Source organism: Larus michahellis, chromosome 3 (assembly GCF_964199755.1).
Source record: "Larus michahellis chromosome 3, bLarMic1.1, whole genome shotgun sequence".
In the NCBI taxonomy this organism is placed as follows: domain Eukaryota; kingdom Metazoa; phylum Chordata; class Aves; order Charadriiformes; family Laridae; genus Larus; species Larus michahellis.
In genome coordinates this window covers 51,509,920-51,523,214 of record NC_133898.1, presented here as the reverse complement: position 1 = coordinate 51,523,214, position 13,295 = coordinate 51,509,920, and the positions used below count along the sequence as shown (strand labels likewise).

Below are 13,295 nucleotides of genomic sequence, written 5' to 3'. Positions count from 1 at the left end.
ATAAGGAAGACGGCATAAGGCAGTATCCTTAGTGTTTACCTTCACCTGTGACTTAGGACTATGAACAAGGGAAATTTGTACCTTTTCACTTTTTCTAGTAACACTCAAAATATTGGTATAAATAACAAGCTGCACAGTCTTTTTGAGAAGTCATTAGACGGTTCTGAAGTAGATGAAGCTAAATCTTACATTTCAGATGCAAGGTAAAAATTACTTAATTTCTTAAAGCGTATGTATTGAATGGCTCTCAATTTTTAATTGTTCTCAAGTCCTGAGACTCTTAGGCTGTACAAGGAAATTCTGTAACTATGTTGTATTGTAATAATGCATCCACAAATATATACATTTGTGATCAAGGAGTGCTTTCTCAGCATCCTACTCTCTCTGTATCTAGAAAGGTTACAGTGAGTGTCTCATTATGCTGTATTATTTCTATATGACACATGACATAGCTTTTAAAACTTAAGCTCTTTGTGTATCAGTTTTCTATTGATAAGGAATAATTATTTCTGCTGTATTCTGCTTATCCATTTAAACAGACAAAATGCTCCTTTCTACCATGCAGTGAAACTTGGATGGGCAGCAGTTGGGTTCACATACTATGGGTGAAATTATTCCGTTTTGATTGTTTCCACCTACTAAATTTATAACCCTGGAGCAGATTATACTGGAATGTAAAACAATCAAAAATGGAATAATTCAGGAGATGGAGCAGGTCCATGGCACAAATCTTCAGCCAAAAGGGAGCTCCTAAAACTTGCAACCAGCTTACTCTTCTGCGTAGTGCAACAGCTTCCCTCCAATCCTAGGTATTCTTTTTATGGTATTGAGAAAAAAGAAGAGTTATCACTCTGCATTACACTGGAAGCCTGAGTGGAAAGTAAGAACTAGATCACCAGGATGACAATATTGAAGTATTCCTGTGCTTCAGGAACATAAATAAGTGTCCAAACAGAATCCATCATCACAAACACTTGTAGACCTGAATAATGTTGTGACTTGACAGTTATTACTGTTCCATAGAATTTATTATTAAATTTTAATAACATGAAATATTCATTTCCTTAAATGACTACAAGAAATATCAGAACAGGAACGCTTTCTGTTACATCAGGAGACACTCCCTGAACAATTACTGGCAGAGAAACAGCTGAACCTCAATGATATGCCAGTGTTGTCTGCATCTCAGCTCATCAGTGTAAGTATCTCATGTTTTCTTCATTACACAGGTAAAGTTCCAGCATGTTTTCTGTTTCTGTGCAATAAAATAAATGCGAAGATCACAGCCATCTTTATCCCTTACATGACTTGCTAAGCACCTCAAGATCTGATATGTGAATTTGTCAATCTTTTCTTAGTTTCTGCCAGCACCAAACTTCAAAATGCTGTTTTTTAGTTCAAATTTCTTTTTGTTGAACGTGTGCTTTAGGGTGCTGCTAGGAGAAAAAGCAAATCAGATCAGTGCCAGACGCTGATTTACTGGTCTAAGCCAGTTTTTGGATATGAGACAATTTTTACCTTCTGTTACATTCTCAGTAGGGCAGAACTTGGAAGGCAGAAGGAGCAAGGAATTCCACCTTAGTGGAGAAGGATGCTGCAATCTAGAAAAAGAAGGGGCTAGAAGCAGGAGAGACTTTTGGTCACCTGTTGCAGAGAGGCACCCGACGTCTTTCTCCTTTTTTTTTCTTTTCTTCCTCTTTTTCGAAAACAAACCAGAAAACCCCCAACCCATACTGAAACAAAACCATGAACTGCTCCAGTACAGGGCTCACTAACAGCACTGACTCCCTTTCCACACCCCTTTCTGCTGGTAGCCAGCGACCAGTAGCCTTGTTGTTTCTGCCTTGTCGGCAGCATGTTTTTACCATCCAGTGATGCACACAAAAAATTTTCATTGAGCAACAATGCTACACGTAAAACAAATCGGGTCCTGTCTAGGTGTCTGTTTTGCAACTCTTTTCCTGTAATCTTGTGGAAAATCAAAGGCTGACAGTGTGCTTGTTTACATTCTCCTTGTTTTCTTAGAACAAGGCTAATAGCAGATTTTGAAGTCATTACCTGTATCTTTAAGTGAGACTATGTGTGGAATTAGGGGAGACTAGGAAGTGCCTTGGCAAGCACTGGCACTACTACAGTTTTCCTTCTGAATTATCTCTATTGTCAAACCACTGTTCATACTTACTGCTTGCAATGTGAGAATGAAACTCAGAAGGGGTAAATAAAAAGAGCTTTAATGTTAATTTTCCTTTAAAGTACTAATGTAGAATTTTGCTGGGGGGCGCGTGTGTGAAATATTGATTGCAAACTTGTCTGTTTTTTAAAAGGCAGTACGTGTGCTTAAGTACTGCTTTGAGCTTAATTACCGAAATAATTCTCAGAGCTTATTTGTGGAGCTGAGCTCTGGCTACAATAGTCCAGGAATGTTACAGCCTTAAATGGCATTTAAATTTGAAACCTAGCAGCCTTATATCCAATATCATTTGTCCACAGACCATTGTCATGTAGGTGGAATGCTGCTCTAAAACCTTAAGTCTATTCCTTGCTATAAAAATACTTGCAGTTGAATCAAGACATATTTTCATGAGAAGGTCATGTAAGTGGAAAATACATGGTGGTCTTCCCACAATGAGTTGTCCATGATATCAGTTACATTAGTTTGTAGGCTAAAAATAATTCTCTGTGTTAATCTCTCACATCATAGATGTACATATGTGATGAGAACCGAAGGGCCAATGAGTATGACTTCAAGAAAGCACTTGATCTACTGGAATATATTGATGAGGTAGGAAAAGTTTTTGAAGGATTTCTAATCCAGAGGCTGTTTTTAAATTTACTGTTATTTAAGCTAGGATAGTGCATCTGTAGTTAGTTAACATATTAGCTTAGTGTACAGTAATTGAAAATAACCCCGATGTGTTTTTTTAGCTTGTTTTTAAGTCACTGGAGACTTAATGCCAAATGTGGTTTAGATCACTTAAGAAAAATGACACTCCTCATCTTCACTTCCCATTTATAGTCTATAGTTTCTTTTTTAGAGCCCTGCTTCCCTGCAGGCTTTCTCCAAACAGGACAAAGATCATCTGTTTTCAGTAGTTTAGTTCTTGCCTCTTCCCTATTGGCGGTTTCTCTGATTGTCATGAGATAATGTGGGATAGTCACCAGCTTTTTAACATGTAAATAGCATTGTATCACAGATTTGCTATCTGCTTTCTCGCTGCATCTCATTGTATGATCTAGCATCTTGTCAGGAGTAATTTTCCACTAAGCATGAATAAATCAGCTTCTGAGGAGCTTTAAACTGAATTAACTTTGCTAAAAAGTCTTTGCTAAAAAGCTGAAGTTGTATTATTTCAGCAAAAGTATTCCTTTCTAATTGAAAATGAGAGCTCTCTTCTGATTATCCCAGTTCCTGCAAGTCTGGGTAGGTCTCCAAGTTAAAATCCTCTCTGTAGTAGTGCTTTGTAAACACCATTGAGACATTTTGTTGTCCTTCAATAGCTTTGGTTTGTTAATTATGAGTTTCCTTATATTTTTTTTAAATTAAATTGATTTTAAATTGGTTTTAATTGCATTTCTTTTAACAAATTTTCTTTTGAATAACATTTCTTTACTGTTATTAACTAGGGTTTTTTTGCTTTATGTATGAATGTGTTAATTTGTCCAGCGTTTAGTACTATATTATATTTTGTGTACTGAGGAAGGAGTATTACTGCTTAGGATAGTATGTTACTCTGAGTTAGTTCTCTTTAGTTTAAAAAGAAAAGTCAATGGATTTTTTTTTTTCTAACTTCCGCCTTCATTTTTACAACATAAGTAGTCCAAAAAATAATATTTTGCAGGCAAATAAATTTGAATGAACTCATTTGGTTTTTTCTTTTAGATTAGCTTTCTTCTTAAATTTTGTCAACACAATTCATGGACACCGAGACAACTATATTGGGTTTGGGTTTTTTTAGATCTAAATAAAATAAATGTCACTCTAAAAACATGAGATTTTAAATGATTTTTTTGCTCAGATGTTTGAGTCTCTAACAACTTTGGTAGAACCATTCAGCACAAATCAGAGATGGTGATTTAGACTGGAGCCTAAAAACTAGCTGTTCCCTAGTTTTACGTGCTTTTCTCTTGCAAAAGCATAGCATAAAGTCGAGACCCATCTTCCTGCTTCCAGGCTTCTCGATTGAAGAGTTCGCAATTTCTCTTATGAGGGGAATTTAAAGTAGAGGTGATGTTTCGGGACACTGAGCAGTGGAAAAAAATATTTGGTCTTTTTTTCTGATGTTTTATTTTAAAAGGGGCTCTGACACTAATTATCTCAAAGTTTCTGTGCAATGAAGGGATTGCCCGTTCCAAGACCAATGTGTATCTTTGAAGACATTTACTAAAATGTTCATAAAACATACATCTTAATGTGGACGCTAATGATGCTAGTCAGCTTGGCCATGCTGAGAAAAGAGCCTTGACTTCAGTCACCATTTAGCACACTTTAAAATAAAACTTGCCTAAAATACACTGCTTTACAAATTGGTATTTGTTCATGTGCTTTAAAATGGGTCCTTTTTCAAACTGAAGTAGTTAGTCTTCATCAGTCACGTGGTGAGGTAGGAAGTCTCAGACGTGTTTTCAAATGGAAATGAACAGTCTTTGGTGTTCCAACAGTCTGATCGGATCATCTGTTAAAATAGCACGTGTTTAAAAACAATGTTTGGTAATTGAAGAATCTCATTCATTGGTATAATCTATGCAACAGAGTGATTATTTCTTAAAAAACCCAATAATTTTAACTTACCTGTCTTTTCTCCTTATATGAATTGAAGGAAGAGGAAGTGGACGTAAACGATCTTAAGCTTAAAATTCTCTGTAAGGCTCTCCAAAGAGATGAGTAAGTCCAATATAAATATAAATTACTGGGAGTACTTGTGACATAGCTTTTCCAGAATTACATATTAGTATACTATTCTCTAGCTCACTGAAAAGATTGAATTTCATAGTATAAGGTTAGTAAAGTATGATGTATCTGATCTGAATGTGTCTTTTTACTTGTAAAGTGAAACCCCAGCAAAAAAAAGTCTGTAGTACTTTTATTTGCTTAGCTCACTGACAACTGCTATGCATTCTCAGTACCTGAGACAGAAATGTCCCCAGGCAGCTTTCATTTTTGAACCCTTTGCTAGGGTAAAAGAATGACTGATGCTGAAACTTTTTTTTTTTCCTTTGAAGTATCTCAAATAGAAGCTTTTTAAGAGCAACACGTGCAGAGGTCACTTCTGCAAACTTTTATTTCACTTATTTTTGGCCATTGAACTACGTCGACAAGTTCATGACCTTTTTGAGTTAAAGCTCCATTCTTGACTGTAAGAAATTGAAGCCTTAAATGCTACTTAAAAGAGTCACTCCTTTGGATGTTCAGCACCAAAGCCAGGCTGAATCCAATTGGTCAGAAGAATCTTCTCATCAAGCAGTGCTACTCTTCTCTCCCAGGTTAAATAACTCAAACGGCATTTCCTCCCTTTCTAATTTTCAGAAGTTATCCAGCTTTTCTAGCTCCAATCCATGTTCCTACAGGATCTAAGGAAGAAAAGGTCAGGAAAGAATATGTTCCAAATGCACTGTGCCATTTGTGATTAAAATGGAAATAAGCAGCATTTGGATTCACACTTACGCATAGGATAGATTCCAAAGGACAGTGGTCTGTAGAAAATCAGTTCCTAGTTGCATGACTAGGTTATTGTCACATATGACACAAATAATATGCAGAAACAGGTTCACGCTATTCCAAGTGTTTTCTTCCCTTCCTCTTATTTTCAAGACAGAAGAATCCAGAACTCCTCCGTGGCAACAGTCCAATAATTGGTTTATGTCCTGTCTACTCCAGGCCAAGAACAGAGTTTTGGACATAATATTTAAACCATTTAAATCACATATTGCTGACAAGATTTTGCCCACTCTGATAGCTAACCAGATGCAATTTGAGATCACTTTGCACTGAATAGTGTTTAGAAAACTTGATGCCCCGTTTAGGTTTCCAGTCCAGCAAGGCTCACAAAGGCTTACAAAGTGGTTGTTCGCTATTTCAAAAGAGGAAGTGTTAACTTTCATCTGTGTGCAAAAGTAAGTGTTTGACACGTTACAACACCTACTTTTAAGGATGGCATCTGTTTTCTAGCTTAACAGCTACAAATGGTGGTAAGGTTCTTGGGTAGAACGGAGAGCCTTGCTGAGCGTACTCCTGACCTTCTGGTAGGGTCCTCGCTGTCCTCCTCTGTGCCCGAGAGTGATTTGTTTCCTCAAATCCCCCTTCCCTTTCCTTCCCTCCCTCCGTCCTTTCTTCCCTCACATTCTTCACAGTAGAATTAAAGAGGGACTCCTAGAAGTCTGGGAGTTTAAGTGACATCCAGGGTAAAACCACGGTTTCAGCGAAGTACAGAGGATTTGTCAGTAATATCTTCTGGGAGCTGGGTCCAGATCTGTGGCAAGCATGTCCCATTGGCCCAGGGAGATTCAGGCTGGTTTAGGGAGTGATATGAGAACTGGTTTTGTCTGGCAGTTTTACATATGGAACAGAAAATTTTAACTGCCGAAAGGTGAGAACTACAGCCAAAGAAGTTAGGTTGATGTGGACTTAAAACTGCTTCACATAAAGCTCTGAAAATATGAAAGATTTGTCATTTAAAATATTCTTTCTCTTGGAAAAATCTGTTTGGGATTTTTCTTATCACAGATGAGACTTGCATTCGGGAGTCTTCACTGTCACATTTAATCACAAATGAGACAAACTGTATTTGTTTTGTGTCTGTGTGTGCTGTTACAGGCTTGCAACTTAGATTTTACAATTTTTTTTCCTCCTCCTTCCTTTTCTCAGTGTTCGGTTTTTTGTTTTGGTGTGGTTTTTTTCCAAATACGTTAGCAAATTGCTGCTTTTGCTTTATTCTACCAAAAATAAAACTATACTTGCATCATCTCAATCATAAAGTATAATTACTGAGAATAGGTAATTCTTATCTTGATGGATAATATTTTTGATTTTGTCAAAGAAATAATGTTTTATTTCACAGTTTAGAAGACAGAAAGCATGTCTGTTGTCCTCCTAACTAGGCTACGTTATAGTAGTGGAATTTTATTGCAGTTTTACTCTTGGAATAAAGAAAAATTGAAGCAGAAAAAACCTCTTGCTTTGAGCTATAGCCAAGCACATAACACTTACACGTGAACATGTATTAATCACCTTTGATAATTTATCCAATTTCCTGCATATTTTTCTTGTTAATTTTCATTTGATTTCATCTGTGCAATTCTTTCCACAAATTATTCTTTGACTTGCAGATGGTCCAGTGCAGATGGTAAAGATGATCCAATTGAAGCCTCTAAAGATAGTATATTTGTGAAAGTATTACAGAAGCTACTGAAAGAAGGTAAAGTGTACTTAACTGCAATTGAACTTCTTGAAATTGTTTAGTTGTTTCAAAAACTGCTTAAGATGAACACTAGTATGTAAGAAGTAGTGTTAATAAAATCTCAGAGTAATGAAAACTTCCATATGCATTCCACTAGATAATTACAATCGCATGGAACTAATTCTATCTCTGTAAAATGTTGAAATGGGTAAGAGATGAGCAGATTTCTTGATTATAATCTTAGGACCCTCAGATTATTTGGTCAGTAGGGCAGCTATCGGATTTTTCGCAGTTTCTTACTGTACAGTAAAGTATGTCTTCTGGAGTTAAATATGTAACATAAGGGATTAATAACTATTTGTCTGTGTCATGGTTTGAGCAATAAGTATAAGCGGGAGCCTCTCTGCATACCATTCCTTGGTATTAATTAGAAACATCAGGACTCTGCTAGAAGCTGACACTATCTGAAAAATACGCTGTTGATTTCAGAGAGTACAGTTAGTTAGAAGAGACTTAACTGAAAAGTAAAATTACTGAACAGAAAATTGGTTCTATTTTACCTCAAGCCAGGACGATGTCACTCAGAAGAGCTTAATCTATTTTAGCTTAAATGGTTTTTTGTTTTCCTGCCCCAAAAGCAAAAAAAAAAAAAACCCAAACTAAAAAAACAAACAAACAAACAAAAAAAAAACAACAAAAAAACCACAACAAAAAAAACCCCACCCCACCACCAACAAAAAACACCCACCACCACCTCCTCCCCAGTTAAAGCTGACCATGGGAAGTTATGGCTGTGGAAGTTACAGCTGAAGGGGGGAGAGAAGAGGCGAGAAGTAATTTGGAGTCAAAGTCCGTTTTAAATATTTCTGCATATGAACTTTTTCCAGAACAGAGAAGGCTCCATGTCAAAAATACAAAAATAAGTTCGTCAGGACAGTTCTAGTTTTCTGTGTTCAATCCTGTCCATTTCTTTCCTTTTGTAAGATTCTCACAGGCCACACTGAAATGTTGCAACTGATGATATAAATATTTATTATATGACTGATCTTCCTTTTCTTTTTTTATTTTGTTGAAGTGTTATGTAAATACTTGGTTTCTAGGTTTAAGGATTTTAGATTTAATCATAAATTCACTGAGAAGCTCTGTTGGGGTAGGAAATTTTTTTTAAACTCAGTTTTACAGGCTTTACTGTATTTCTTGACATGTATAATAGAATTAAATCTCCTCAATTCCAAGAGTAATTTAACTCTGAGGCAGGCACAGGCGTTTACTTAAAAATCGTCTTAACTGCTACTGCAAAGTACTTTTATCAGTGCTGTAATAAAAGGTTTTGTGTTGTAGGAGTTCAGTTAAGTGAATATTTACCAGAGGTGAAGGACTTGCTACAAGCGAACGAACTCGGCAACTTGAAACGTAGTGCTTACTTCGAATTTGTGTTAAAGGCAATCTACGAATTCTACGTTCATGGACAAGCATGATTCTCACTATTTTTTTAAAAATATTTTTTCTAAAGAACTGTTACTCTTGTTACATTCTGTTCTTTTTTTTTTGCTAAAACTTTGTAATAAAAATGTATATGAGTAATTGACTTGGTCTTAAATTTATAGATTTAGTCAAGGGAGGCAGAAGTGTGTTTTTCAGGCAGAAGAAAAATAATGTTTTCTTTTTCTGTGCCTTTTGTAAACTTGCTGTTTCATTTTATATCTTCATTGGTACGAGTGCTGCCTGGGCCTCATGTGCAGACGCAGAGGGTGAAATGTGGGACCCACTGCAGAAGGTGGGAACTTTGCTCTGGCAAATCACTGAGGCTGTGATTTCAGTTCAGAGAGCATACTGAAAACGTTAATGCTGGGTGACTGTGTAGCTTACTGAAGAAACAAATGATTATTCTATAAGATACCTCTGCTCTCTCTTTGTACAACAGTTTTCGCTGTAGAAACTAAGTAATTTCAATTTTGCCTTAAAGATTACTGGCACAAAAAGGGTAACTGGCTTATCACTGGTCACTCAGTTTGTCCGTGACAGAAAGGAATAAAGCACGGTTCTCATTCAAAGTCCTCTGGTCCAGCAAATATTCTTACAGTTTATATCTGTAAGATTAAACTTTTTCAAAACATTTTAATATTTTCATCTATTTAACTTTCATTTAAGTTAGATGCAGATTTCTAGAATACATGTAAAAATGAGATGAAGAGCTCACCATGCAGTCATTCACAGCAACTGCTTGAACCTAGGCTTGGAAGAAACCTAGAAAGCAGTTAGGAAAGTGTGGGAGTCCAGCACGATCTTCCTTACTCGACGACTTGTTCTCTCTCCTGCTTGATGCTACTAATTTTCCTTTTTTTTTTTTTTTTTTTTTTTAGCCCCGCTGCCCCAGTTAGTTATCTCTGCCATGGGAATAAAAAAAAAAATCACTTCTTAACTTTTCAATTTTAATTATTCTGAGTGGCAGCAGACTTTAATCTTTAAATAAAAGTTACTTTAATCTGACGTGTTTTACCTTCCTTTTGCAAGTAGCTCAACAGCCAGAGAGTGAATGCAGAGCAACTTGCATGCCCTTATGTTTTACTTGTCTGGCTCGATGCCGGCTGCAACAATTTGATCCAACAGCTGAGAAGGTCAGAAGTTAAATTGGTTGAAGAGAATCCAGTTTCTAGTTTTAAAAGCACAGCTCCCCTTCCATGGCTTCCTCTCCTCCCTGTACTAATACAGTAAGCTGGGCTGAGAGTCTGAACATGTTTGGAAGAATAGATTTATCTAGAGAGGTTCTAACTAATATGGGAAAGAAATGCACTAGCAGTCATCTTCTAAGATTGTTCTAAGAAGCCAACTTTGCTCTTCTGCAGCCTTGTGTAGCCGAAAGAAGTACGGGTATAACTCTCGGCTTCAAAGGAGGGGTTCATTTAAAGCTTTAAAGGAATTCCACTTGCTTGTTTAAATGTTACTTTAAAGGTGCTTTCACATTATTGATAAACTTCACATTTTGGGCGAAAGGGAATAATCTAACAAACGATTGCCACCCCCTGCTGAAATACGTTCTACCTGAACTTTTACTAGACTCTTTAAATTTTGCTCAAAGAGGAATCTCTTTAATTGACCATCCACAGCAAATCTCTTTGGGGATATCTCATCCCCTCCCAGGCTGCCGACCACCTGTGTCCTGTCAGGAGGGGCAGGGCACGCCCCAGAAAACTTGTTCCAGAAGCGGGCGTTTCTGCTCATCCTTAGCTGTCCGTCTGTTCCAAAGGGCCTGGATTCTCTGCTGGGATGGGTTTATTCCGGTTGGTGTAAAAGCACTGTCCAGGTTCTCGGGGAACGACCAGCCGTGTAGAGGCTTCGCAGCTAATGTTTTATTCTATTGCTGGGCTGGGACGCGTTTTGGCACTTGTACAACAGCTTTCCATCTGACTATTGCCAAAACAGAAGGCTACAGGCAATGAGTTTACTTACATAAAACCTCATTAAAATAACTTCCGTGTCTAAACTGAAGTTTAATGTCCTTGTACTTAGGAGTGTCGAGCTGGTTCACTGTTCTGTTGGGAAGCTTGAAGCGGCTGGGATTTGGGGCTCTTCCTCCGCTTCATCCCCCCTTTCATTATGTAATAAGCCGTTCTGGTGCAGAACTCCCATCTCAGATTACTGCGCAGGGAGGATGCCTTCATTTACCACCACATATCGAAGGGCATGCCAGAGCTCTAGGTTGTTTCCAAGTGTAACAAAAACAGAAATAAACTTGAGACAAAAAGATGCAGGTTTTGGTTAAAACGGCTTGAGGAGTATGGATAGCTCCTTTTGAATAAGGCAGTATATGTTGTTTCTCAAATAGTTGTTTTGTCACTAATGGAAAATACACGCAGTACAGCATGTCCACACTTCCGTCCTCTGTTGTCACCAGAGTAGCAGGAAAGCTTATCAGTTGTCATTTGTGATCAATTTCAGAAGCTCTGTGTTATGGATAGTGAGCTTCTTTGTGCCCAGCTCTGTTCCGGAAACTAACTTCAAACAGTTTCTGACTTGGGACCAAAATCAAACTCATTTCATGAGTCCAGCTAAATATCAGATCTAAGTGCGGAAAATGATCTTTTACGCAGAACTAAAAGGATTTAATGTTGCCGTCGGGCATTTTGCTGTAAACTAGATTGGGGTAGAGAGAAAATAATAAAAAAAACCAACAGAAGGGATAGAGTGGGTTTATGCTTGCATCAGGTTTCATTGAAGGATTAAGAATGTTTATCTTTCAGCGATGTTAGGCTGTCTGTTACTTGATTTCTGATTCAACACAACTGACCGTATTTTGGAATCGACAGGGAGCATTACAGTTCTGTAAATGGATTTGATGGCTGCGACGCCTTTAAGTGCTTTCAGGCTTCTGATTTTTGTACTGCCAGTTGTCGATGACAGAACTGAAAAATAGTACGAGAAGCTGAAGAACAGTATGAGAGAATAGGGTGTTTTATCCCCAGCGTATATTTAATACAGTAACTTGACAGGAAATTAAAATCTATAGCAGAATGAAATAGGGAGCAGCCAGAGGTAAAGAGGAACGCTGCCAAACTGGAGGGTGCAGAAATTAAATAGAGGAGAAGGAAAGTTGTCTGCTTCTCTGTTGGCCCCGCTGCTCTGCTTTGCGGTGGAGGAAATCAGCTGCAGAAATGCCTTCAGTTGCAGGAGACTCGTCACAGCACGAATGCTTCTGGCTTACTATTCCTTCTTCCTCATCTCCTGACTCCCTAAATTTTAAAAGGCTTTACCCCTGGCCAGTTGTACCTGCAGAGAAGGTCTTGAAAGTTGATTTGCATCGACTCATTGTCAGGGCTGCAAATCTGTTTGCGTTACTGCCTCTTCTTTCCATCAGTAACCGGAATTTCTATATAAAATCTCCTGAGTGTCCCACACGGAATCTCTGCTTAAATATCCATAGCTGAAGGAGATGAACTGTTCCTCTTTGCTGGCGCGGTACCTTCATCTCGACAGAGATGACTTGCCTGTGAGACTGCGCTCCTTTTGGGAAGGGTGAGCCGCAGGAATAGCTGGAGGATTCCCATCTTGCCCAGCCCAGCTCAGCAGCCAGCAATGGGTACTCGGTAACGGCACCAGCATCCATGGCCACATCAGGCTTCTGGGACCAGACGGTCACTGGGATTAATGCTTCACCGGGCATCTCTTCAGGCATTTGTCTAACAGATGTTATCCCCTGCATTTATTTTCTATTTTTAAATCACAGAAAGAAAAACAAAATAAATGTATGGCTTATGTCAGCGTGTAAAGCTGTGGCTTCTGCGCGGGCTGTCACCACGTACGACGGCTTTACCTGCAAACCATGGCTTGACCTCATCCTTTCGCCTTCCCTCACAACCCCCTTCCTCCTCCTGCCCGGTACCCTCCTGTTCTGAAAAAAGGCGAGATCCGTGGGGGCCGCATTTCCCTTTGCGGCCCCTGACTCAAAAAAAGGGGCACAGCCGAGGGCCCCTGGCCTCCCCCGGCCCGCCCAGCCCCGGCAGGGCCGCGGCCCGCTCCGCCCTCACACCCCGGCGGGCCCGGGCCCGCTCCGGCCTCCCCCGCCGCAAGGCCCGGGCCCGCGCCCGCCGCGCCGGCCCCCACCTGCTTTGCCCTTAACGGGCCCGGCGGTGCCGGGGGATTATTTCGGCCCCGGCGGCGGGTGGTGGTTGGGGGTGGGGGGGGTGCCCCCGGCAGACGCTCCTTATACGGCCGGGCCCTGCTCACCTGGGCCGCGGCCAGGAGCGCCTTCTTTGGGCAGCGCCGGGCCGGGGCCGCGCCGGGCCCCAGGCCCAAATATGGCGACGGCCGGGGCCGCATTCCTGGGGGCCGGCCGCCGCCGCGATAAAAGGCTCGGCGGCCGGCGGCGGCCCACGAGCTACCCGGCGAGGAGCGGGGAGGCCT

At 39.6% G+C, this 13,295-nt stretch overlaps 2 protein-coding genes across 4 annotated transcripts in view; both read left to right on the top strand.

Moving 5' to 3' along the window:
- Positions 1-8,982, top strand: part of NUP133 (nucleoporin 133) — a 39,782-nt gene extending 30,800 nt beyond the window's left edge. For 2 of the 3 annotated variants that reach the window (XM_074580141.1, XM_074580140.1), the window contains 5 exons: positions 1,080-1,198; positions 2,702-2,782; positions 4,818-4,882; positions 7,324-7,412; positions 8,736-8,982. In XM_074580141.1, coding sequence (XP_074436242.1) covers positions 1,080-1,198; positions 2,702-2,782; positions 4,818-4,882; positions 7,324-7,412; positions 8,736-8,872 — 491 coding nt within the window. In that variant the 3' untranslated portion in view covers positions 8,873-8,982. The remainder of the gene's footprint in view (positions 1-1,079; positions 1,199-2,701; positions 2,783-4,817; positions 4,883-7,323; positions 7,413-8,735) is intronic. The other variant, XR_012586158.1, reaches the window with a different exon arrangement.
- Positions 8,983-12,954: 3,972 nt separating this feature from the next.
- Positions 12,955-13,295, top strand: part of ACTA1 (actin alpha 1, skeletal muscle) — a 2,660-nt gene continuing 2,319 nt past the window's right edge. Inside the window, exon 1 of the mRNA XM_074580151.1 lies at positions 12,955-13,295. This exon is cut by the window's right edge and continues 42 nt beyond it. The gene's annotated coding sequence lies outside the window, so the exon portion shown is untranslated.